At 46.5% G+C, this 27,500-nt stretch overlaps 1 protein-coding gene across 1 annotated transcript in view; it reads left to right on the top strand.

Annotated features, from left to right (window-relative positions):
- LOC124026855 (lysophosphatidylcholine acyltransferase 1-like) overlaps positions 1 to 27,277 on the top strand; it is a gene marked incomplete at its 5' end in the record, with an annotated part of 50,727 nt that extends 23,450 nt beyond the window's left edge. Inside the window, 4 exons of the mRNA XM_046339530.1 lie at positions 1,791 to 1,849; positions 5,736 to 5,770; positions 24,861 to 24,915; positions 27,173 to 27,277. Of these exons, the coding sequence (XP_046195486.1) occupies positions 1,791 to 1,849; positions 5,736 to 5,770; positions 24,861 to 24,915; positions 27,173 to 27,259 (236 nt within the window). The remainder of the gene's footprint in view (positions 1 to 1,790; positions 1,850 to 5,735; positions 5,771 to 24,860; positions 24,916 to 27,172) is intronic.
- Between the last annotated feature and the right edge of the window lie 223 nt (positions 27,278 to 27,500).

Below are 27,500 nucleotides of genomic sequence, written 5' to 3'. Positions count from 1 at the left end.
TATGTGAGCTTTCCAATAACGTTGGTCATTATTCCGGTTCTCCTGATATTCAGCTAAATGTAATAACTACAGCCTCAACACAGATGAATGACAGAACACACACAGGTGAATGGAGCTTCTGATGTCATCAACAAGCGCTTCTATCTTTTTATCCTCCGACGTGGAAATCAGACCCGAGTAAACATGTGTTTCTAGTTGTTGTTAGTTACTATTGAAGTGTCCCGGCGGCGAATCACTTCAAAAGACTGACGAGTGTCTGAACTGACCGCCCAGGAGCTGAGATCAGATTAATCACCACTGTCTAACTGACCGCCCAGGAGCTGAGATCAGATTAATCACCACTGTCTTACTGACCGCCCAGGAGCTGAGATCAGATTCATCACCACTGTCTAACGGACCGCCCAGGAGCTGAGATCAGATTAATCACCACTGTCTAAATGACCGCCCAGGAGCTGAGATCAGATTAATCACCACTGTCTAACTGACCGCCCAGGAGCTGAGATCAGATTCATCACCACTGTCTAACTGACCGCCCAGGAGCTGAGATCAGATTCATCACCACTGTCTAACTGACCGCCCAGGTGCTGAGATCAGATTAATCACCACTGTCTAACGGACCGCCCAGGAGCTGAGATCAGACCAATCCACACTGTCTAACTGAAAGATGTTCAGTTCTCTTCCAATCAGAGGATTACATGACATATTCTGCACAGGACGGCATTTTTCTGATTGGACAAACGGATGAAAAGGAGCTTCATGACTATATTTGAATGGACATGAATATATCAATAATTATAATAATATATTCCATTTAGCGGATTCTTTGATCCGAAGCCACTTCCAGTCGTGCAGACGGACATTTTACATCTGGGTTAGCTACTGTCGCCGTGGGCCGAGGCCCTTGTATGCGGTCTAGAATACTCTAAATCAAATCAAATCGAATTTATTTATATAGCCCTTCGTACATCAGCTGATATCTCAAAGTGCTGTACAGAAACCCAGCCTAAAACCCCAAACAGCAAACAATGCAGGTGTAAAAGCACGGTGGCTAGGAAAAACTCCCTAGAAAGGCCAAAGCCTAGGAAGAAACCTAGAGAGGAACCAGGCTATGTGGGGTGGCCAGTCCTCTTCTGGCTGTGCCGGGTAGAGATTATAACAGAACATGACCAAGATGTTCAAATGTTCATAAATGACCAGCATGGTCGAATAATAATAAGGCAGAACAGTTAAAACTGGAGCAGCAGCACAGTCAGGTGGACTGGGGACAGCAAGGAGCCATCATGTCAGGTAGTCCTGGGGCACGGTCCTAGGGCTCAGGTCCTCCGAGAGAGAGAAAGAAAGAGAGAATTAGAGAGAGCATATGTGGGGTGGCCAGTCGTCTTCTGGCTGTGCCGGGTGGAGATTATAACAGAACGTGGCCAAGATGTTCAAATGTTCATAAATGACCAGCATGGTTGAATAATAGTAAGGCAGAACAGTTGAAACTGGAGCAGAAGCATGGCCAGGTGGACTGGGGACAGCAAGGAGTCATCATGTCAGGTAGTCCTGGGACATGGTCCTAGGGCCCAGGCCAGTTGAAACTGGAGCAGCAGCATGGCCAGGTGGACTGGGGACAGCAAGGAGTCATCATGTCAGGTAGTCCTGGGGCACGGTCCTAGGGCTCAGGTCCTCCGAGAGAGAGAAAGAAAGAGAGAAGGAGAGAATTAGAGAACGCACACTTCTAGTTTCTTAGTTTTAGGGGACTGTAGTCCAGTGTGTGTAACGGTGTTGATTTCTGTCTTGTCACACAGGAGCGTTCATCCCAGCGGTGCCAGTTCAGCCTGTTGTGATAAAATACCCCAATAAAATGGTAAGAAAGCAAACACAACACGACAAAGCCAAACACCTAGCAACACAATACAACACCTAGCAACACAATACAACACCTAGCAACACAATACAACACCTAGCAACACAATACAACACCTAGCAACACAATACAACACCTAGCAACACAATACAACACCTAGCAACACAATACAACACCTAGCAACACAATACAACACCTAGCAACACAATACAACACCTAGCAACACAATATAACACCTAGCAACACAATACAACACCTAGCAACACAATATAACACCTAGCAACACAATACAACACCTAGCAACACAATACAACACCTAGCAACACAATACAACACCTAGCAACACAATACAACACCTAGCAACACAATACAACACCTAGCAACACAATACAACACCTAGCAACACAATACAACACCTAGCAACACAATACAACACCTAGCAACACAATACAACACCTAGCAACACAATACAACACCTAGCAACACAATACAACACCTAGCAACACAATACAACACCTAGCAACACAATACAACACCTAGCAACACAATACAACACCTAGCAACACAATACAACACCTAGCAACACAATACAACACCTAGCAACACAATACAACACCTAGCAACACAATACAACACCTAGCAACACAATACAACACCTAGCAACACAATACAACACCTAGCAACGCAATATAACACCTAGCAACACAATATAACACCTAGCAACACAATATAACACCTAGCAACACAATATAACACCTAGCAACACAATACAACACCTAGCAACACAATACAACACCTAGCAACACAATACAACACCTAGCAACACAATACAACACCTAGCAACACAATACAACACCTAGCAACACAATACAACACCTAGCAACACAATACAACACCTAGCAACACAATATAACACCTAGCAACACAATATAACACCTAGCAACACAATATAACACCTAGCAACGCAATATAACACCTAGCAACACAATACAACACCTAGCAACACAATACAACACCTAGCAACACAATATAACACCTAGCAACACAATACAACATCTAGCAACACAATACAACACCTAGCAACACAATACAACACCTAGCAACACAATACAACACCTAGCAACACAATACAACACCTAGCAACACAATACAACACCTAGCAACACAATACAACACCTAGCAACACAATACAACACCTAGCAACACAATACAACACCTAGCAACACAATACAACACCTAGCAACACATCACCTAGCAACACAATACAACACCTAGCAACACAATATAACACCTAGCAACACAATACAACACCTAGCAACACAATACAACACCTAGCAACACAATACAACACCTAGCAACACAATACAACACCTAGCAACACAATACAACACCTAGCAACACAATACAACACCTAGCAACACAATACAACACCTAGCAACACAATACAACACCTAGCAACACAATACAACACCTAGCAACACAATACAACACCTAGCAACACATCACCTAGCAACACAATATAACACCTAGCAACACAACACCTAGCAACACAATATAACACCTAGCAACACAACACCTAGCAACACAACACCTAGCAACACAATACAACACAATACAACACCTAGCAGCACAAGAACACCTAGCAACACAATACAACACCTAGCAACACAACAACACCTAGCGACACAATACAACAACTATCAACACAACAACACCTAGCAACACAACAACACCTAGCAACACAATACAACACCTAGCAACACAACAACACCTAGCAGCACAACAACACCGAGCAACACAACAACACCTAGCAACACAGCACAACACCTACCAACACAATAGAACACCTAGCAACACAGCACCTAGCAATACAACACAACACCTAGCAATACAACACAATACCTAGCAACACAACACAACACCTAGCAACACAATACAACACAGCAACGCAACACATAGCAACACAATACAACACCTAGCAGCACAAGAACACCTAGCAACACAACAACACCTAGCAACACAATACAACAACTATCAACACAACAACACCTAGCAACACAATACAATATCTAGCAACACAATAACACCTAGCAACACAATACAATATCTAGCAACACAATAACACCTAGCAACACAATACAATATCTAGCAACACAATAACACCTAGCAGCACAACAACACCAAGCAACACAGCAACACAACACAATACCTAGCAATACAATACAACACCTAGCAACACACTAGAACACAGCAGCAGCACAACACAACAGCCAGGCTGGTTGGTAAACACCCTCCCTGCTGAGAAGAGCATCAGCCCTGTCTGTCTGAATCTCTCTCTCTGTTACAGATATAACCGTGAGGATAGAGAACTGATTTAGTTGTACTGTGATTTGTTGTGTGGTCTGTCTAAGCTGTGTGATATCCCCCCCACCCACCTTCAGATACAGTATAACTGCTGAGAAGAGCATCAGTCCTGTCTGTCTGAATCTCTCTCTCTGTTACAGATATAACCGTGAGGATAGAGAACTGATTTAGTTGTACTGTGATTTGTTGTGTGGTCTGTCTAAGCTGTGTGATATCACCCCCACCCACCTTGAGCAGGGTTTCATGGGGACTTCCTGGAAAACCTCCTGGGGTTGACTTGATGTGCCCTTTACTGAGGTCTGATCGTGTTAGTGTTAGAGCTAGGGCTCTGTCTGTAAACAGCTGGGCTTGAATGGGCCAGTGATGCCTGGGACCACACAGCACGCAGTCAGTCTCTACTATAGCCCTGGGACCACACAGCACGCAGTCAGTCTCTACTATAGCCCTGGGACCACACAGCACGCAGTCAGTCTCTCCTATAGCCCTGGGACCACACAGCACGCAGTCAGTCTCTCCTATAGTCCTGGGACCACACAGCACGCAGTCAGTCTTTCCTATAGCCCTGGGACCACACAGTACGCAGTCAGTATCTCCTATAGCCCTGGGACCACACAGCAGGCAGTCAGTCTCTCCTATAGCCCTGGGACCACACAGCACGCAGTCAGTCTCTCCTATAGCCCTGGGACCACACAGCACGCAGTCAGTCTCTCCTATAGCCCAGGGACCACACAGCACGCAGTCAGTCTCTCCTATAGCCCTGGGACCACACAGCACGCAGTCAGTCTCTCCTATAGCCCTGGGACCACACAGCACGCAGTCAGTCTCTACTATAGCCCTGGGACCACACAGCAGGCAGTCAGTCTCTACTATAGCCCTGGGACCACACAGCAGGCAGTCAGTCTCTACTATAGCCCTGGGACCACACAGCACGCAGTCAGTCTCTACTATAGCCCTGGGACCACACAGCAGGAAGTCAGTCTCTCCTATAGCCCTGGGACCACACAGTGGGCAGTCAGTCTCTACTATAGCCCTGGGACCACACAGCATGCAGTCAGTCTCTCTATAGCCCTGGGACCACACAGCATGCAGTCAGTCTCTCCTATAGCCCTGGGACCACACAGCATGCAGTCAGTCTCTCCTATAGCCCTGGGACCACACAGCATGCAGTCAGTCTCTCCTATAGCCCTGGGACCACACAGCACGCAGTCAGTCTCTCCTATAGCCCTGGGACCACACAGCACGCAGTCAGTCTCTCCTATAGCCCTGGGACCACACAGCAGGGAGTCAGTCTCTCCTATAGCCCTGGGACCACACAGCAAGTGGTCAAGACCACTAACTATCTGGTATCCAATTAAACTACTAACTACCTGGTAACCAATTAAACCACAAACTACTCTATCCCTGATAACTAAGCTGTTGTTGTTGTTGTTGTTGTTGTTATGACCTTGTGTTTTTATACTTCTTACCTGGATGAATAATGTTGTATCTTCATAAGTTCTGTGTCTCTCCTGTCCCATGCCAGGACACAATCACCTGGACGTGGCAGGGGCCTGGAGCGTGAGTACACTTGAATTACTCTACAAATGACTGATCCCTGAAGTACAGGTCGTTGCCAGGCAACGTGTGGTGTGTCTCTACTGCCCTGGAAGGTCCAGTTGTCATACCTCTACTGGACTGGACTGAGAGGATATTAGTTCTACTGTATAATCTAGAAGGTCCAGTTGTCATACCTCTACTGGACTGGACTGAGAGGATATTAGTTCTACTGTATAATCTAGAAGGTCCAGTTTTCATACCTCTACTGGACTGAGAGGGTATTAGTTCTACTGTATAATCTAGATGGTCCAGTTTTCATACCTCTACTGGACTGGACTGAGAGGATATTAGTTCTACTGTATAATCTAGAAGGTCCAGTTGTCATACCTCTACTGGACTGGACTGAGAGGATATTAGTTCTACTGTATAATCTAGATGGTCCAGTTTTCATACCTCTACTGGACTGGACTGAGAGGATATTAGTTCTACTGTATAATCTAGATGGTCCAGTTAACTCAGAACACTGATGGACAAAATACAGGAAACTGACTGAGAGAAAGCTGTCCTTGTCTCTGGATAAAACCACAGGCTGAATTGGGATGTGTTTTGTTCTACTTTCTAATGCATCATGGTAGTGATGTTGTTTTGGCTGTGTGCCCAGTCAGTCTACCACTACAGTAGAGACAATACTGTCTCTGTGCTGTTAGCAGGTCACAGTCAGTCTACCACTACAGTAGAGACAATACTGTCTCTGTGCTGTTAGCAGGTCACAGTCAGTCTACCACTACAGTAGAGACAATACTGTCTCTGTGCTGTTAGCAGGTCACAGTCAGTCTACCACTACAGTAGAGACAATACTGTCTCTGTGCTGTTAGCAGGTCACAGTCAGTCTACCACTACAGTCTACCAGCAGGTCACAGTCCGTCTAGTAGAGACAATACTGTCTCTGTGCTGTTAGCAGGTCACAGTCAGTCTACCACTACAGTAGAGACAATACTGTCTCTGTGCTGTTAGCAGGTCACAGTCTACCACTACAGTAGAGACAATACTGTCTCTGTGCTGTTAGCAGGTCACAGTCAGTCTACCACTACAGTAGAGACAATACTGTCTCTGTGCTGTTAGCAGGTCACAGTCAGTCTACCACTACAGTAGAGACAATACTGTCTCTGTGCTGTTAGCAGGTCACAGTCAGTCTACCACTACAGTAGAGACAATACTGTCTCTGTGCTGTTAGCAGGTCACAGTCTACCACTACAGTAGAGACAATACTGTCTCTGTGCTGTTAGCAGGTCACAGTCAGTCTACCACTACAGTAGAGACAATACTGTCTCTGTGCTGTTAGCAGGTCACAGTCTACCACTACAGTAGAGACAATACTGTCTCTGTGCTGTTAGCAGGTCACAGTCAGTCTACCACTACAGTAGAGACAATACTGTCTCTGTGCTGTTAGCAGGTCACAGTCTACCACTACAGTAGAGACAATACTGTCTCTGTGCTGTTAGCAGGTCACAGTCAGTCTACCACTACAGTAGAGACAATACTGTCTCTGTGCTGTTAGCAGGTCACAGTCAGTCTACCACTACAGTAGAGACAATACTGTCTCTGTGCTGTTAGCAGGTCACAGTCTACCACTACAGTAGAGACAATACTGTCTCTGTGCTGTTAGCAGGTCACAGTCAGTCTACCACTACAGTAGAGACAATACTGTCTCTGTGCTGTTAGCAGGTCACAGTCAGTCTACCACTACAGTAGAGACAATACTGTCTCTGTGCTGTTAGCAGGTCACAGTCAGTCTACCACTACAGTAGAGACAATACTGTCTCTGTGCTGTTAGCAGGTCACAGTCAGTCTACCACTACAGTAGAGACAATACTGTCTCTGTGCTGTTAGCAGGTCACAGTCAGTCTACCACTACAGTAGAGACAATACTGTCTCTGTGCTGTTAGCAGGTCACAGTCCGTCTACCACTACAGTAGAGACAATACTGTCTCTGTGCTGTTAGCAGGTCACAGTCAGTCTACCACTACAGTAGAGACAATACTGTCTCTGTGCTGTTAGCAGGTCACAGTCAGTCTACCACTACAGTAGAGACAATACTGTCTCTGTGCTGTTAGCAGGTCACAGTCTACCACTACAGTAGAGACAATACTGTCTCTGTGCTGTTAGCAGGTCACAGTCAGTCTACCACTACAGTAGAGACAATACTGTCTCTGTGCTGTTAGCAGGTCACAGTCTACCACTACAGTAGAGACAATACTGTCTCTGTGCTGTTAGCAGGTCACAGTCTACCACTACAGTAGAGACAATACTGTCTCTGTGCTGTTAGCAGGTCACAGTCTACCACAGTAGAGACAATACTGTCTCTGTGCTGTTAGTAGGTCACAGTCTACCACTACAGTAGAGACAATACTGTCTCTGTGCTGTTAGCAGGTCACAGTCAGTCTACCACTACAGTAGAGACAATACTGTCTCTGTGCTGTTAGCAGGTCACAGTCTACCACTACAGTAGAGACAATACTGTCTCTGTGCTGTTAGTAGGTCACAGTCTACCACTACAGTAGAGACAATACTGTCTCTGTGCTGTTAGTAGGTCACAGTCTACCACTACAGTAGAGACAATACTGTCTCTGTGCTGTTAGCAGGTCACAGTCAGTCTACCACTACAGTAGAGACAATACTGTCTCTGTGCTGTTAGTAGGTCACAGTCTACCACTACAGTAGAGACAATACTGTCTCTGTGCTGTTAGCAGGTCACAGTCAGTCTACCACTACAGTAGAGACAATACTGTCTCTGTGCTGTTAGCAGGTCACAGTCTACCACTACAGTAGAGACAATACTGTCTCTGTGCTGTTAGTAGGTCACAGTCTACCACTACAGTAGAGACAATACTGTCTCTGTGCTGTTAGTAGGTCACAGTCTACCACTACAGTAGAGACAATACTGTCTCTGTGCTGTTAGCTGGTCACAGTCAGTCTACCACTACAGTAGAGACAATACTGTCTCTGTGCTGTTAGCAGGTCACAGTCAGTCTACCACTACAGTAGAGACAATACTGTCTCTGTGCTGTTAGCAGGTCACAGTCCGTCTACCACTACAGTAGAGACAATACTGTCTCTGTGCTGTTAGCAGGTCACAGTCAGTCTACCACTACAGTAGAGACAATACTGTCTCTGTGCTGTTAGCAGGTCACAGTCAGTCTACCACTACATTAGAGACAATACTGTCTCTGTGCTGTTAGCAGGTCACAGTCAGTCTACCACTACAGTAGAGACAATACTGTCTCTGTGCTGTTAGCAGGTCACAGTCAGTCTACCACTACAGTAGAGACAATACTGTCTCTGTGCTGTTAGCAGGTCACAGTCAGTCTACCACTACAGTAGAGACAATACTGTCTCTGTGCTGTTAGCAGGTCACAGTCTACCACTACAGTAGAGACAATACTGTCTCTGTGCTGTTAGCAGGTCACAGTCAGTCTACCACTACAGTAGAGACAATACTGTCTCTGTGCTGTTAGCAGGTCACAGTCTACCACTACAGTAGAGACAATACTGTCTCTGTGCTGTTAGCAGGTCACAGTCAGTCTACCACTACAGTAGAGACAATACTGTCTCTGTGCTGTTAGCAGGTCACAGTCAGTCTACCACTACAGTAGAGACAATACTGTCTCTGTGCTGTTAGCAGGTCACAGTCAGTCTACCACTACAGTAGAGACAATACTGTCTCTGTGCTGTTAGCAGGTCACAGTCAGTCTACCACTACAGTAGAGACAATACTGTCTCTGTGCTGTTAGCAGGTCACAGTCTACCACTACAGTAGAGACAATACTGTCTCTGTGCTGTTAGCAGGTCACAGTCTACCACTACAGTAGAGACAATACTGTCTCTGTGCTGTTAGCTGGTCACAGTCTACCACTACAGTAGAGACAATACTGTCTCTGTGCTGTTAGCAGGTCACAGTCTACCACTACAGTAGAGACAATACTGTCTCTGTGCTGTTAGCTGGTCACAGTCTACCACTACAGTAGAGACAATACTGTCTCTGTGCTGTTAGCAGGTCACAGTCAGTCTACCACTACAGTAGAGACAATACTGTCTCTGTGCTGTTAGCAGGTCACAGTCTACCACTACAGTAGAGACAATACTGTCTCTGTGCTGTTAGTCACAGTCAGTCTACCACTACAGTAGAGACAATACTGTCTCTGTGCTGTTAGCAGGTCACAGTCAGTCTACCACTACAGTAGAGACAATACTGTCTCTGTGCTGTTAGCAGGTCACAGTCAGTCTACCACTACAGTAGAGACAATACTGTCTCTGTGCTGTTAGCAGGTCACAGTCTACCACTACAGTAGAGACAATACTGTCTCTGTGCTGTTAGCAGGTCCCAGTCAGTCTACCACTACAGTAGAGACAATACTGTCTCTGTGCTGTTAGCAGGTCACAGTCAGTCTACCACTACAGTAGAGACAATACTGTCTCTGTGCTGTTAGCAGGTCACAGTCAGTCTACCACTACAGTAGAGACAATACTGTCTCTGTGCTGTTAGCAGGTCACAGTCAGTCTACCACTACAGTAGAGACAATACTGTCTCTGTGCTGTTAGCAGGTCACAGTCTACCACTACAGTAGAGACAATACTGTCTCTGTGCTGTTAGCAGGTCACAGTCAGTCTACCACTACAGTAGAGACAATACTGTCTCTGTGCTGTTAGCAGGTCACAGTCCGTCTACCACTACAGTAGAGACAATACTGTCTCTGTGCTGTTAGCAGGTCACAGTCAGTCTACCACTACAGTAGAGACAATACTGTCTCTGTGCTGTTAGCAGGTCACAGTCAGTCTACCACTACAGTAGAGACAATACTGTCTCTGTGCTGTTAGCAGGTCACAGTCAGTCTACCACTACAGTAGAGACAATACTGTCTCTGTGCTGTTAGCAGGTCACAGTCAGTCTACCACTACAGTAGAGACAATACTGTCTCTGTGCTGTTAGCAGGTCACAGTCTACCACTACAGTAGAGACAATACTGTCTCTGTGCTGTTAGCAGGTCACAGTCCGTCTACCACTACAGTAGAGACAATACTGTCTCTGTGCTGTTAGCAGGTCACAGTCAGTCTACCACTACAGTAGAGACAATACTGTCTCTGTGCTGTTAGCAGGTCACAGTCAGTCTACCACTACAGTAGAGACAATACTGTCTCTGTGCTGTTAGCAGGTCACAGTCAGTCTACCACTACAGTAGAGACAATACTGTCTCTGTGCTGTTAGCAGGTCACAGTCAGTCTACCACTACAGTAGAGACAATACTGTCTCTGTGCTGTTAGCAGGTCACAGTCAGTCTACCACTACAGTAGAGACAATACTGTCTCTGTGCTGTTAGCAGGTCACAGTCTACCACTACAGTAGAGACAATACTGTCTCTGTGCTGTTAGCAGGTCACAGTCAGTCTACCACTACAGTAGAGACAATACTGTCTCTGTGCTGTTAGCAGGTCACAGTCTACCACTACAGTAGAGACAATACTGTCTCTGTGCTGTTAGCAGGTCACAGTCAGTCTACCACTACAGTAGAGACAATACTGTCTCTGTGCTGTTAGCAGGTCACAGTCAGTCTACCACTACAGTAGAGACAATACTGTCTCTGTGCTGTTAGCAGGTCACAGTCAGTCTACCACTACAGTAGAGACAATACTGTCTCTGTGCTGTTAGCAGGTCACAGTCAGTCTACCACTACAGTAGAGACAATACTGTCTCTGTGCTGTTAGCAGGTCACAGTCTACCACTACAGTAGAGACAATACTGTCTCTGTGCTGTTAGCAGGTCACAGTCTACCACTACAGTAGAGACAATACTGTCTCTGTGCTGTTAGCTGGTCACAGTCTACCACTACAGTAGAGACAATACTGTCTCTGTGCTGTTAGCAGGTCACAGTCTACCACTACAGTAGAGACAATACTGTCTCTGTGCTGTTAGCAGGTCACAGTCTACCACTACAGTAGAGACAATACTGTCTCTGTGCTGTTAGCAGGTCACAGTCAGTCTACCACTACAGTAGAGACAATACTGTCTCTGTGCTGTTAGCAGGTCACAGTCAGTCTACCACTACAGTAGAGACAATACTGTCTCTGTGCTGTTAGCAGGTCACAGTCAGTCTACCACTACAGTAGAGACAATACTGTCTCTGTGCTGTTAGCAGGTCACAGTCAGTCTACCACTACAGTAGAGACAATACTGTCTCTGTGCTGTTAGCTGGTCACAGTCAGTCTACCACTACAGTAGAGACAATACTGTCTCTGTGCTGTTAGCAGGTCACAGTCTACCACTACAGTAGAGACAATACTGTCTCTGTGCTGTTAGCAGGTCCCAGTCAGTCTACCACTACAGTAGAGACAATACTGTCTCTGTGCTGTTAGCAGGTCACAGTCAGTCTACCACTACAGTAGAGACAATACTGTCTCTGTGCTGTTAGCAGGTCACAGTCAGTCTACCACTACAGTAGAGACAATACTGTCTCTGTGCTGTTAGCAGGTCACAGTCAGTCTACCACTACAGTAGAGACAATACTGTCTCTGTGCTGTTAGCAGGTCACAGTCTACCACTACAGTAGAGACAATACTGTCTCTGTGCTGTTAGCAGGTCACAGTCAGTCTACCACTACAGTAGAGACAATACTGTCTCTGTGCTGTTAGCAGGTCACAGTCTACCACTACAGTAGAGACAATACTGTCTGTGCTGTTAGCAGGTCACAGTCAGTCTACCACTACAGTAGAGACAATACTGTCTCTGTGCTGTTAGCAGGTCACAGTCAGTCTACCACTACAGTAGAGACAATACTGTCTCTGTGCTGTTAGCAGGTCACAGTCAGTCTACCACTACAGTAGAGACAATACTGTCTCTGTGCTGTTAGCAGGTCACAGTCAGTCTACCACTACAGTAGAGACAATACTGTCTCTGTGCTGTTAGCAGGTCACAGTCTACCACTACAGTAGAGACAATACTGTCTCTGTGCTGTTAGCAGGTCACAGTCTACCACTACAGTAGAGACAATACTGTCTCTGTGCTGTTAGCTGGTCACAGTCTACCACTACAGTAGAGACAATACTGTCTCTGTGCTGTTAGCAGGTCACAGTCAGTCTACCACTACAGTAGAGACAATACTGTCTCTGTGCTGTTAGCAGGTCACAGTCTACCACTACAGTAGAGACAATACTGTCTCTGTGCTGTTAGCAGGTCACAGTCAGTCTACCACTACAGTAGAGACAATACTGTCTCTGTGCTGTTAGCAGGTCACAGTCAGTCTACCACTACAGTAGAGACAATACTGTCTCTGTGCTGTTAGCTGGTCACAGTCAGTCTACCACTACATTAGAGACAATACTGTCTCTGTGCTGTTAGCAGGTCACAGTCTACCACTACAGTAGAGACAATACTGTCTCTGTGCTGTTAGCAGGTCCCAGTCAGTCTACCACTACAGTAGAGACAATACTGTCTCTGTGCTGTTAGCAGGTCACAGTCAGTCTACCACTACAGTAGAGACAATACTGTCTCTGTGCTGTTAGCAGGTCACAGTCAGTCTACCACTACAGTAGAGACAATACTGTCTCTGTGCTGTTAGCAGGTCACAGTCAGTCTACCACTACAGTAGAGACAATACTGTCTCTGTGCTGTTAGCAGGTCACAGTCTACCACTACAGTAGAGACAATACTGTCTCTGTGCTGTTAGCAGGTCACAGTCTACCACTACAGTAGAGACAATACTGTCTCTGTGCTGTTAGCAGGTCACAGTCTACCACTACAGTAGAGACAATACTGTCTGTGCTGTGCTGGTCACAGTCAGTCTACCACTACAGTAGAGACAATACTGTCTCTGTGCTGTTAGCAGGTCACAGTCAGTCTACCACTACAGTAGAGACAATACTGTCTCTGTGCTGTTAGCAGGTCACAGTCAGTCTACCACTACAGTAGAGACAATACTGTCTCTGTGCTGTTAGCAGGTCACAGTCAGTCTACCACTACAGTAGAGACAATACTGTCTCTGTGCTGTTAGTAGGTCACAGTCTACCACTACAGTAGAGACAATACTGTCTCTGTGCTGTTAGCAGGTCACAGTCAGTCTACCACTACAGTAGAGACAATACTGTCTCTGTGCTGTTAGCAGGTCACAGTCAGTCTACCACTACAGTAGAGACAATACTGTCTCTGTGCTGTTAGCAGGTCACAGTCAGTCTACCACTACAGTAGAGACAATACTGTCTCTGTGCTGTTAGCAGGTCACAGTCTACCACTACAGTAGAGACAATACTGTCTCTGTGCTGTTAGCAGGTCACAGTCAGTCTACCACTACAGTAGAGACAATACTGTCTCTGTGCTGTTAGCAGGTCACAGTCTACCACTACAGTAGAGACAATACTGTCTGTGCTGTTAGCAGGTCACAGTCAGTCTACCACTACAGTAGAGACAATACTGTCTCTGTGCTGTTAGTAGGTCACAGTCAGTCTACCACTACAGTAGAGACAATACTGTCTCTGTGCTGTTAGCAGGTCACAGTCTTCTACCACTACAGTAGAGACAATACTGTCTCTGTGCTGTTAGCAGGTCACAGTCAGTCTACCACTACAGTAGAGACAATACTGTCTCTGTGCTGTTAGCAGGTCACAGTCTCTACCACTACAGTAGAGACAATACTGTCTCTGTGCTGTTAGCAGGTCACAGTCTACCACTACAGTAGAGACAATACTGTCTCTGTGCTGTTAGCTGGTCACAGTCTACCACTACAGTAGAGACAATACTGTCTCTGTGCTGTTAGCAGGTCACAGTCAGTCTACCACTACAGTAGAGACAATACTGTCTCTGTGCTGTTAGCAGGTCACAGTCTACCACTACAGTAGAGACAATACTGTCTCTGTGCTGTTAGCAGGTCACAGTCAGTCTACCACTACAGTAGAGACAATACTGTCTCTGTGCTGTTAGCAGGTCACAGTCAGTCTACCACTACAGTAGAGACAATACTGTCTCTGTGCTGTTAGCTGGTCACAGTCAGTCTACCACTACAGTAGAGACAATACTGTCTCTGTGCTGTTAGCAGGTCACAGTCTACCACTACAGTAGAGACAATACTGTCTCTGTGCTGTTAGCAGGTCACAGTCAGTCTACCACTACAGTAGAGACAATACTGTCTCTGTGCTGTTAGCAGGTCACAGTCAGTCTACCACTACAGTAGAGACAATACTGTCTCTGTGCTGTTAGCAGGTCACAGTCAGTCTACCACTACAGTAGAGACAATACTGTCTCTGTGCTGTTAGCAGGTCACAGTCAGTCTACCACTACAGTAGAGACAATACTGTCTCTGTGCTGTTAGCAGGTCACAGTCTACCACTACAGTAGAGACAATACTGTCTCTGTGCTGTTAGCAGGTCACAGTCTACCACTACAGTAGAGACAATACTGTCTCTGTGCTGTTAGCAGGTCACAGTCTACCACTACAGTAGAGACAATACTGTCTGTGCTGTTAGCTGGTCACAGTCAGTCTACCACTACAGTAGAGACAATACTGTCTCTGTGCTGTTAGCAGGTCACAGTCAGTCTACCACTACAGTAGAGACAATACTGTCTCTGTGCTGTTAGCAGGTCACAGTCAGTCTACCACTACAGTAGAGACAATACTGTCTCTGTGCTGTTAGCAGGTCACAGTCAGTCTACCACTACAGTAGAGACAATACTGTCTCTGTGCTGTTAGCAGGTCACAGTCTACCACTACAGTAGAGACAATACTGTCTCTGTGCTGTTAGCAGGTCACAGTCAGTCTACCACTACAGTAGAGACAATACTGTCTCTGTGCTGTTAGCAGGTCACAGTCAGTCTACCACTACAGTAGAGACAATACTGTCTCTGTGCTGTTAGCAGGTCACAGTCTACCACTACAGTAGAGACAATACTGTCTCTGTGCTGTTAGCAGGTCACAGTCAGTCTACCACTACAGTAGAGACAATACTGTCTCTGTGCTGTTAGCAGGTCACAGTCTACCACTACAGTAGAGACAATACTGTCTCTGTGCTGTTAGCAGGTCCCAGTCTACCACTACAGTAGAGACAATACTGTCTCTGTGCTGTTAGCAGGTCCCAGTCTACCACTACAGTAGAGACAATACTGTCTCTGTGCTGTTAGCAGGTCACAGTCAGTCTACCACTACAGTAGAGACAATACTGTCTCTGTGCTGTTAGCAGGTCACAGTCTACCACTACAGTAGAGACAATACTGTCTCTGTGCTGTTAGCAGGTCACAGTCAGTCTACCACTACAGTAGAGACAATACTGTCTCTGTGCTGTTAGCAGGTCACAGTCAGTCTACCACTACAGTAGAGACAATACTGTCTCTGTGCTGTTAGCAGGTCACAGTCCGTCTACCACTACAGTAGAGACAATACTGTCTCTGTGCTGTTAGCAGGTCACAGTCAGTCTACCACTACAGTAGAGACAATACTGTCTCTGTGCTGTTAGCAGGTCACAGTCTACCACTACAGTAGAGACAATACTGTCTCTGTGCTGTTAGCAGGTCACAGTCAGTCTACCACTACAGTAGAGACAATACTGTCTCTGTGCTGTTAGCAGGTCACAGTCTACCACTACAGTAGAGACAATACTGTCTCTGTGCTGTTAGCAGGTCACAGTCTACCACTACAGTAGAGACAATACTGTCTCTGTGCTGTTAGCAGGTCACAGTCTACCACTACAGTAGAGACAATACTGTCTCTGTGCTGTTAGCAGGTCACAGTCTACCACTACAGTAGAGACAATACTGTCTCTGTGCTGTTAGCAGGTCACAGTCAGTCTACCACTACAGTAGAGACAATACTGTCTCTGTGCTGTTAGCAGGTCACAGTCAGTCTACCACTACAGTAGAGACAATACTGTCTCTGTGCTGTTAGCAGGTCACAGTCAGTCTACCACTACAGTAGAGACAATACTGTCTCTGTGCTGTTAGCAGGTCACAGTCTACCACTACAGTAGAGACAATACTGTCTCTGTGCTGTTAGCAGGTCACAGTCTACCACTACAGTAGAGACAATACTGTCTCTGTGCTGTTAGCAGGTCACAGTCAGTCTACCACTACAGTAGAGACAATACTGTCTCTGTGCTGTTAGCTGGTCACAGTCTACCACTACAGTAGAGACAATACTGTCTCTGTGCTGTTAGCAGGTCACAGTCAGTCTACCACTACATTAGAGACAATACTGTCTCTGTGCTGTTAGCAGGTCACAGTCTACCACTACAGTAGAGACAATACTGTCTCTGTGCTGTTAGCAGGTCCCAGTCAGTCTACCACTACAGTAGAGACAATACTGTCTCTGTGCTGTTAGCAGGTCACAGTCAGTCTACCACTACAGTAGAGACAATACTGTCTCTGTGCTGTTAGCAGGTCACAGTCAGTCTACCACTACAGTAGAGACAATACTGTCTCTGTGCTGTTAGCAGGTCACAGTCAGTCTACCACTACAGTAGAGACAATACTGTCTCTGTGCTGTTAGCAGGTCACAGTCTACCACTACAGTAGAGACAATACTGTCTCTGTGCTGTTAGCAGGTCACAGTCAGTCTACCACTACAGTAGAGACAATACTGTCTCTGTGCTGTTAGCAGGTCACAGTCTACCACTACAGTAGAGACAATACTGTCTGTGCTGTTAGCTGGTCACAGTCAGTCTACCACTACAGTAGAGACAATACTGTCTCTGTGCTGTTAGCAGGTCACAGTCAGTCTACCACTACAGTAGAGACAATACTGTCTCTGTGCTGTTAGCAGGTCACAGTCTACCACTACAGTAGAGACAATACTGTCTCTGTGCTGTTAGCAGGTCACAGTCAGTCTACCACTACAGTAGAGACAATACTGTCTCTGTGCTGTTAGCAGGTCACAGTCTACCACTACAGTAGAGACAATACTGTCTCTGTGCTGTTAGCAGGTCACAGTCTACCACTACAGTAGAGACAATACTGTCTCTGTGCTGTTAGCTGGTCACAGTCTACCACTACAGTAGAGACAATACTGTCTCTGTGCTGTTAGCAGGTCACAGTCAGTCTACCACTACAGTAGAGACAATACTGTCTCTGTGCTGTTAGCAGGTCACAGTCTACCACTACAGTAGAGACAATACTGTCTCTGTGCTGTTAGCAGGTCACAGTCAGTCTACCACTACAGTAGAGACAATACTGTCTCTGTGCTGTTAGCAGGTCACAGTCAGTCTACCACTACAGTAGAGACAATACTGTCTCTGTGCTGTTAGCTGGTCACAGTCAGTCTACCACTACAGTAGAGACAATACTGTCTCTGTGCTGTTAGCAGGTCACAGTCTACCACTACAGTAGAGACAATACTGTCTCTGTGCTGTTAGCAGGTCCCAGTCAGTCTACCACTACAGTAGAGACAATACTGTCTCTGTGCTGTTAGCAGGTCACAGTCAGTCTACCACTACAGTAGAGACAATACTGTCTCTGTGCTGTTAGCAGGTCACAGTCAGTCTACCACTACAGTAGAGACAATACTGTCTCTGTGCTGTTAGCAGGTCACAGTCAGTCTACCACTACAGTAGAGACAATACTGTCTCTGTGCTGTTAGCAGGTCACAGTCTACCACTACAGTAGAGACAATACTGTCTCTGTGCTGTTAGCAGGTCACAGTCTACCACTACAGTAGAGACAATACTGTCTCTGTGCTGTTAGCAGGTCACAGTCTACCACTACAGTAGAGACAATACTGTCTCTGTGCTGTTAGCAGGTCACAGTCAGTCTACCACTACAGTAGAGACAATACTGTCTCTGTGCTGTTAGCAGGTCACAGTCAGTCTACCACTACAGTAGAGACAATACTGTCTCTGTGCTGTTAGCAGGTCACAGTCAGTCTACCACTACAGTAGAGACAATACTGTCTCTGTGCTGTTAGCAGGTCACAGTCAGTCTACCACTACAGTAGAGACAATACTGTCTCTGTGCTGTTAGTAGGTCACAGTCTACCACTACAGTAGAGACAATACTGTCTCTGTGCTGTTAGCAGGTCACAGTCAGTCTACCACTACAGTAGAGACAATACTGTCTCTGTGCTGTTAGCAGGTCACAGTCAGTCTACCACTACAGTAGAGACAATACTGTCTCTGTGCTGTTAGCAGGTCACAGTCTACCACTACAGTAGAGACAATACTGTCTCTGTGCTGTTAGCAGGTCACAGTCAGTCTACCACTACAGTAGAGACAATACTGTCTCTGTGCTGTTAGCAGGTCACAGTCTACCACTACAGTAGAGACAATACTGTCTCTGTGCTGTTAGCAGGTCCCAGTCTACCACTACAGTAGAGACAATACTGTCTCTGTGCTGTTAGCAGGTCACAGTCAGTCTACCACTACAGTAGAGACAATACTGTCTCTGTGCTGTTAGCAGGTCACAGTCAGTCTACCACTACAGTAGAGACAATACTGTCTCTGTGCTGTTAGCAGGTCACAGTCTACCACTACAGTAGAGACAATACTGTCTCTGTGCTGTTAGCAGGTCACAGTCAGTCTACCACTACAGTAGAGACAATACTGTCTCTGTGCTGTTAGCAGGTCACAGTCAGTCTACCACTACAGTAGAGACAATACTGTCTCTGTGCTGTTAGCAGGTCACAGTCCGTCTACCACTACAGTAGAGACAATACTGTCTCTGTGCTGTTAGCAGGTCACAGTCAGTCTACCACTACAGTAGAGACAATACTGTCTCTGTGCTGTTAGCAGGTCACAGTCTCTACCACTACAGTAGAGACAATACTGTCTCTGTGCTGTTAGCAGGTCACAGTCAGTCTACCACTACAGTAGAGACAATACTGTCTCTGTGCTGTTAGCAGGTCACAGTCTACCACTACAGTAGAGACAATACTGTCTCTGTGCTGTTAGCAGGTCACAGTCTACCACTACAGTAGAGACAATACTGTCTCTGTGCTGTTAGCAGGTCACAGTCTACCACTACAGTAGAGACAATACTGTCTCTGTGCTGTTAGCAGGTCACAGTCTACCACTACAGTAGAGACAATACTGTCTCTGTGCTGTTAGCAGGTCACAGTCAGTCTACCACTACAGTAGAGACAATACTGTCTCTGTGCTGTTAGCAGGTCACAGTCAGTCTACCACTACAGTAGAGACAATACTGTCTCTGTGCTGTTAGCAGGTCACAGTCAGTCTACCACTACAGTAGAGACAATACTGTCTCTGTGCTGTTAGCAGGTCACAGTCTACCACTACAGTAGAGACAATACTGTCTCTGTGCTGTTAGCAGGTCACAGTCTACCACTACAGTAGAGACAATACTGTCTCTGTGCTGTTAGCAGGTCACAGTCAGTCTACCACTACAGTAGAGACAATACTGTCTCTGTGCTGTTAGCTGGTCACAGTCTACCACTACAGTAGAGACAATACTGTCTCTGTGCTGTTAGCAGGTCACAGTCAGTCTACCACTACAGTAGAGACAATACTGTCTCTGTGCTGTTAGCAGGTCACAGTCTACCACTACAGTAGAGACAATACTGTCTCTGTGCTGTTAGCTGGTCACAGTCTACCACTACAGTAGAGACAATACTGTCTCTGTGCTGTTAGCAGGTCACAGTCAGTCTACCACTACAGTAGAGACAATACTGTCTCTGTGCTGTTAGCAGGTCACAGTCAGTCTACCACTACAGTAGAGACAATACTGTCTCTGTGCTGTTAGCAGGTCACAGTCAGTCTACCACTACAGTAGAGACAATACTGTCTCTGTGCTGTTAGCAGGTCACAGTCAGTCTACCACTACAGTAGAGACAATACTGTCTCTGTGCTGTTAGCAGGTCACAGTCTACCACTACAGTAGAGACAATACTGTCTCTGTGCTGTTAGCAGGTCACAGTCAGTCTACCACTACAGTAGAGACAATACTGTCTCTGTGCTGTTAGCAGGTCACAGTCAGTCTACCACTACAGTAGAGACAATACTGTCTCTGTGCTGTTAGCAGGTCACAGTCAGTCTACCACTACAGTAGAGACAATACTGTCTCTGTGCTGTTAGCAGGTCACAGTCTACCACTACAGTAGAGACAATACTGTCTCTGTGCTGTTAGCAGGTCACAGTCAGTCTACCACTACAGTAGAGACAATACTGTCTCTGTGCTGTTAGCAGGTCACAGTCTACCACTACAGTAGAGACAATACTGTCTCTGTGCTGTTAGCAGGTCACAGTCAGTCTACCACTACAGTAGAGACAATACTGTCTCTGTGCTGTTAGCAGGTCACAGTCAGTCTACCACTACAGTAGAGACAATACTGTCTCTGTGCTGTTAGCAGGTCACAGTCAGTCTACCACTACAGTAGAGACAATACTGTCTCTGTGCTGTTAGCAGGTCACAGTCAGTCTACCACTACAGTAGAGACAATACTGTCTCTGTGCTGTTAGCAGGTCACAGTCAGTCTACCACTACAGTAGAGACAATACTGTCTCTGTGCTGTTAGCAGGTCACAGTCAGTCTACCACTACAGTAGAGACAATACTGTCTCTGTGCTGTTAGCAGGTCACAGTCAGTCTACCACTACAGTAGAGACAATACTGTCTCTGTGCTGTTAGCAGGTCACAGTCAGTCTACCACTACAGTAGAGACAATACTGTCTCTGTGCTGTTAGCAGGTCACAGTCTACCACTACAGTAGAGACAATACTGTCTCTGTGCTGTTAGCAGGTCACAGTCAGTCTACCACTAGTAGAGACAATACTGTCTCTGTGCTGTTAGTCACAGTCTACCACTACAGAGACAATACTGTCTCTGTGCTGTTAGCAGGTCACAGTCAGTCTACCACTACAGTAGAGACAATACTGTCTCTGTGCTGTTAGCAGGTCACAGTCAGTCTACCACTACAGTAGAGACAATACTGTCTCTGTGCTGTTAGCAGGTCACAGTCAGTCTACCACTACAGTAGAGACAATACTGTCTCTGTGCTGTTAGCAGGTCACAGTCTAGTCTACCACTACAGTAGAGACAATACTGTCTCTGTGCTGTTAGCAGGTCACAGTCTACCACTACAGTAGAGACAATACTGTCTCTGTGCTGTTAGCAGGTCACAGTCTACCACTACAGTAGAGACAATACTGTCTCTGTGCTGTTAGCAGGTCACAGTCTACCACTACAGTAGAGACAATACTGTCTCTGTGCTGTTAGCAGGTCACAGTCTACCACTACAGTAGAGACAATACTGTCTCTGTGCTGTTAGCAGGTCACAGTCAGTCTACCACTACAGTAGAGACAATACTGTCTCTGTGCTGTTAGCAGGTCACAGTCAGTCTACCACTACAGTAGAGACAATACTGTCTCTGTGCTGTTAGCAGGTCACAGTCAGTCTACCACTACAGTAGAGACAATACTGTCTCTGTGCTGTTAGCAGGTCACAGTCTACCACTACAGTAGAGACAATACTGTCTCTGTGCTGTTAGCAGGTCACAGTCAGTCTACCACTACAGTAGAGACAATACTGTCTCTGTGCTGTTAGCAGGTCACAGTCAGTCTACCACTACAGTAGAGACAATACTGTCTCTGTGCTGTTAGCAGGTCACAGTCAGTCTACCACTACAGTAGAGACAATACTGTCTCTGTGCTGTTAGCAGGTCACAGTCAGTCTACCACTACAGTAGAGACAATACTGTCTCTGTGCTGTTAGCAGGTCACAGTCTACCACTACAGTAGAGACAATACTGTCTCTGTGCTGTTAGCAGGTCACAGTCTACCACTACAGTAGAGACAATACTGTCTCTGTGCTGTTAGCAGGTCCCAGTCAGTCTACCACTACAGTAGAGACAATACTGTCTCTGTGCTGTTAGCAGGTCACAGTCAGTCTACCACTACAGTAGAGACAATACTGTCTCTGTGCTGTTAGCAGGTCACAGTCTACCACTACAGTAGAGACAATACTGTCTCTGTGCTGTTAGCAGGTCACAGTCAGTCTACCACTACAGTAGAGACAATACTGTCTCTGTGCTGTTAGCAGGTCACAGTCTACCACTACAGTAGAGACAATACTGTCTCTGTGCTGTTAGCAGGTCACAGTCTACCACTACAGTAGAGACAATACTGTCTCTGTGCTGTTAGCAGGTCCCAGTCAGTCTACCACTACAGTAGAGACAATACTGTCTCTGTGCTGTTAGCAGGTCACAGTCTCTACCACTACAGTAGAGACAATACTGTCTCTGTGCTGTTAGCAGGTCACAGTCAGTCTACCACTACAGTAGAGACAATACTGTCTCTGTGCTGTTAGTAGGTCACAGTCAGTCTACCACTACAGTAGAGACAATACTGTCTCTGTGCTGTTAGCAGGTCACAGTCAGTCTACCACTACAGTAGAGACAATACTGTCTCTGTGCTGTTAGCAGGTCACAGTCAGTCTACCACTACAGTAGAGACAATACTGTCTCTGTGCTGTTAGCAGGTCACAGTCAGTCTACCACTACAGTAGAGACAATACTGTCTCTGTGCTGTTAGCAGGTCACAGTCAGTCTACCACTACAGTAGAGACAATACTGTCTCTGTGCTGTTAGCAGGTCACAGTCAGTCTACCACTACAGTAGAGACAATACTGTCTCTGTGCTGTTAGCAGGTCACAGTCTACCACTACAGTAGAGACAATACTGTCTCTGTGCTGTTAGCAGGTCCCAGTCAGTCTACCACTACAGTAGAGACAATACTGTCTCTGTGCTGTTAGCAGGTCACAGTCAGTCTACCACTACAGTAGAGACAATACTGTCTCTGTGCTGTTAGCAGGTCACAGTCAGTCTACCACTACAGTAGAGACAATACTGTCTCTGTGCTGTTAGCAGGTCACAGTCAGTCTACCACTACAGTAGAGACAATACTGTCTCTGTGCTGTTAGCAGGTCACAGTCAGTCTACCACTACAGTAGAGACAATACTGTCTCTGTGCTGTTAGCAGGTCCCAGTCAGTCTACCACTACAGTAGAGACAATACTGTCTCTGTGCTGTTAGCAGGTCACAGTCAGTCTACCACTACAGTAGAGACAATACTGTCTCTGTGCTGTTAGCAGGTCACAGTCAGTCTACCACTACAGTAGAGACAATACTGTCTCTGTGCTGTTAGCAGGTCACAGTCTACCACTACAGTAGAGACAATACTGTCTCTGTGCTGTTAGCAGGTCACAGTCTACCACTACAGTAGAGACAATACTGTCTCTGTGCTGTTAGCAGGTCACAGTCTACCACTACAGTAGAGACAATACTGTCTCTGTGCTGTTAGCAGGTCACAGTCTACCACTACAGTAGAGACAATACTGTCTCTGTGCTGTTAGCAGGTCACAGTCAGTCTACCACTACAGTAGAGACAATACTGTCTCTGTGCTGTTAGCAGGTCACAGTCAGTCCAGAACAGGAAACAGTGAACAGAGATGTTAATCGTTCTCTTCCAGAACCTTCACATCACTTCCTCCTGTGACACTACTTGTCTGGCTGCTAGAATTCTCACTTTATTTGATTTGATTTTTACCTTTATTTAACTAGGCAAGTCAGTTAAAGAACAAATTCTTATTTTCAATGACGGCCTGGGAACAGGCTACCTGCCGCCCCACGTCTCTGTCCACTACCATATAACCTGCTTTCAGACGGTTAAATCAAACACACACACATTTAAATGAATTTACATCAAATCAAATCAAATGTATTTATATAGCCCTTCGTACATCAGCTGATATCTCAAAGTGCTGTACAGAAACCCAGCCTAAAACCCCAAACAGCAAGCAATGCAGGTGTAGAAGCACAGTGGCTAGGAAAAACTCCCTAGAAAGGCCAAAACCTAGGAAGAAACCTAGAGAGGAACCAGGCTATGTGGGGTGGCCAGTCCTCTTCTGGCTGTGCCGGGTGGAGATTATAACAGAACATGGCCAAGATGTTCAAATGTTCATAAATGACCAGCATGGTCAAATAATAGTAAGGCAGAACAGTTGAAACTGGAGCAGCAGTTTATAGTTGATCTCCGTGTGATCTGACTGTTTTGGTATTCGCTATGACTTGATGATATCGATGTCCTGCACTGTAAACATAATGTCTTGATGTGACAATGTTTTTATTATTTTATCGCAGGTTTAAGATCCTGTGGCTCACACTGTGCCAGCTGCACAATGAGTTCATCATTGAGGTGAGTGTAGGCCTCACAGGCCATGCTGGCGTGTTGCGTCTACCACATATCATATCTCTGTCCCTTGTCCTAGTTCCACTGCTCTGTCCCTTCTCCACTGTCTGTCCCTTGTCCTAGTTCCACTGCTCTGTCCCTTGTCCTAGTTCCACTGTCCCTTGTCCTGTTCCCTTGTCCCTTGTCCTAGTTCCACTGCTCTGTCCCTTGTCCTAGTTCCACTACTCTGTCCCTTGCTCTATAGTTCCACTACTCTGTCCCTTGTCCTAGTTCCACTACTCTGTCCCTTGTCCTCTAGTTCCACTACTCTGTCCCTTGTCCTAGTTCCACTACTCTGTCCCTTGTCCTAGTTCCACTGCTCTGTCCCTTGCTCTCTAGTTCCACTGCTCTGTCCCTTGTCCTAGTTCCACTGCTCTGTCCCTTGTCCTAGTTCCACTGTCCCTCTGTCCCTTGTCCCTTGCTCTCTAGTTCCACTGCTCTGTCCCTTGTCCTAGTTCCACTACTCTGTCCCTTGTCCTAGTTCCACTACTCTGTCCCTTGTCCTAGTTCCACTACTCTGTCCCTTGTCCTAGTTCCACTGCTCTGTCCCTTGCTCTCTAGTTCCACTGCTCTGTCCCTTGTCCTAGTTCCACTGCTCTGTCCCTTGCTCTCTAGTTCCACTGCTCTGTCCCTTGTCCTAGTTCCACTACTCTGTCCCTTGTCCTAGTTCCACTACTCTGTCCCTTGTCCTAGTTCCACTACTCTGTCCCTTGTCCTAGTTCCACTGCTCTGTCTCTTGTCCTAGTTCCACTACTCTGTCCCTGGCTCCCTAGTTCCACTGCTCTGTCCCTTGTCCTAGTTCCACTGCTCTGTCCCTTGTCCCTAGTTCCACTACTCTGTCCCTTGTCCTAGTTCCACTGCTCTGTCCCTTGTCCTCTAGTTCCACTACTCTGTCCCTTGTCCTAGTTCCACTACTCTGTCCCTTGCTCTCTAGTTCCACTGCTCTGTCCCTTGTCCTAGTTCCACTACTCTGTCCCTTGTCCTTGTTCCACTGCTCTGTCCCTTGTCCTAGTTCCACTACTCTGTCCCTTGTCCTAGTTCCACTGCTCTGTCCCTTGTCCTAGTTCCACTACTCTGTCCCTTGTCCTAGTTCCACTGCTCTGTCCCTTGTCCTAGTTCCACTACTCTGTCCCTTGTCCTAGTTCCACTGCTCTGTCCCTTGTCCTAGTTCCACTACTCTGTCCCTTGTCCTAGTTCCACTACTCTGTCCCTTGCTCCCTAGTTCCACTACTCTGTCCCTTGCTCCCTAGTTCCCCTGGTCTGTCCCTTGTCCTAGTTCCACTACTCTGTCCCTTGCTCCCTAGTTCCCCTGGTCTGTCCCTTGTCCTAGTTCCACTACTCTGTCCCTTGCTCCCTAGTTCCACTACTCTGTCCCTTGTCCTAGTTCCACTACTCTGTCCCTTGTCCTAGTTCCACTACTCTGTCCCTTGCTCCCTAGTTCCCCTGGTCTGTCCCTTGTCCTAGTTCCACTACTCTGTCCCTTGCTCCCTAGTTCCACTGCTCTGTCCCTTGCCCAGGTTCCACTACTCTGTCCCTTGTCCTCTAGTTCCACTACTCTGTCCCTTGTCCTAGTTCCACTACTCTGTTCCTTGTCCTAGTTCCACTACTCTGTCCCTTGTCCTAGTTCCACTACTCTGTCCCTTGTCCTAGTTCCACTGCTCTGTCCCTTGCTCTCTAGTTCCACTGCTCTGTCCCTTGTCCTAGTTCCACTGGTCTGTCCCTTGCCCTAGTTCCACTGGTCTGTCCCTTGCCCTAGTTCCCCTGGTCTGTCCCTTGTCCTACCACTGGTCTCTGTCCATTGCTCCCTAGTTCCCCTGGTCTGTCCCTTGCCCTAGTTCCACTACTCTGTCCATTGCTCCCTAGTTCCACTACTCTGGTCCTGTCCACTTGTCCCCCTAGTTCCACTGTCCCTCTGTTCCACTGGTCTTTTTTCTCTTAGCCCAGTTAGAGGACCTCAGCCCATGTTACCTTGGCCTTTCTGAAAAGACTTTGAGACTGACAGCAGAAAAACCTGTTGTTGTTCCCGACAGACAGTATGTCTAGAAGACAGTATGTCTAGAAGACAGTATGACTAGAAGACAGTATGTCTAGAAGAGTGTTAGGGAGAGTGTTCTCTCTCTCTTCCCCTTTTGGAGCCCATATCATCTCAGTTGTTATTCCCACTTGACTTCCCATAGAGGAGTGACATCCCTGGGGTTCTGTCTTCTTCTTCTTCTCTCCTCAGTTCCTTCCTGTCTACACTCCATCAGAAGAGGAGAAGAACAACCCGGCTCTGTTTGCTCACAACGTCAGGCGCCTGATGGCCAAGTGAGTCCTGGGACACACAGATACACACACAGACACTTGGCCTCCCATAGGCCTTCATGGGGCCTGACAGATGCCTCAGCTCTCAGGCTGCCGTGCTTAGAAACACCAGCCTAGAGACTGTAGGATACCAAAGTATGTTAGTCTAATGTGTGTGGCTGGTGTAAATTTAAGTTCAACAGCTTCTAGTTTGTTGATTCTAGATGGCCCCATCACAGACTACTGGTTAACTCTCTCCTCATGCTCTA

Source organism: Oncorhynchus gorbuscha, unplaced genomic scaffold (genome assembly GCF_021184085.1).
Source record: "Oncorhynchus gorbuscha isolate QuinsamMale2020 ecotype Even-year unplaced genomic scaffold, OgorEven_v1.0 Un_scaffold_2837, whole genome shotgun sequence".
Taxonomy (NCBI): Eukaryota; Metazoa; Chordata; class Actinopteri; order Salmoniformes; family Salmonidae; genus Oncorhynchus; species Oncorhynchus gorbuscha.
Note: the sequence above shows the minus strand (reverse complement) of the source record. Positions and strands in the feature narration are given on the sequence as shown.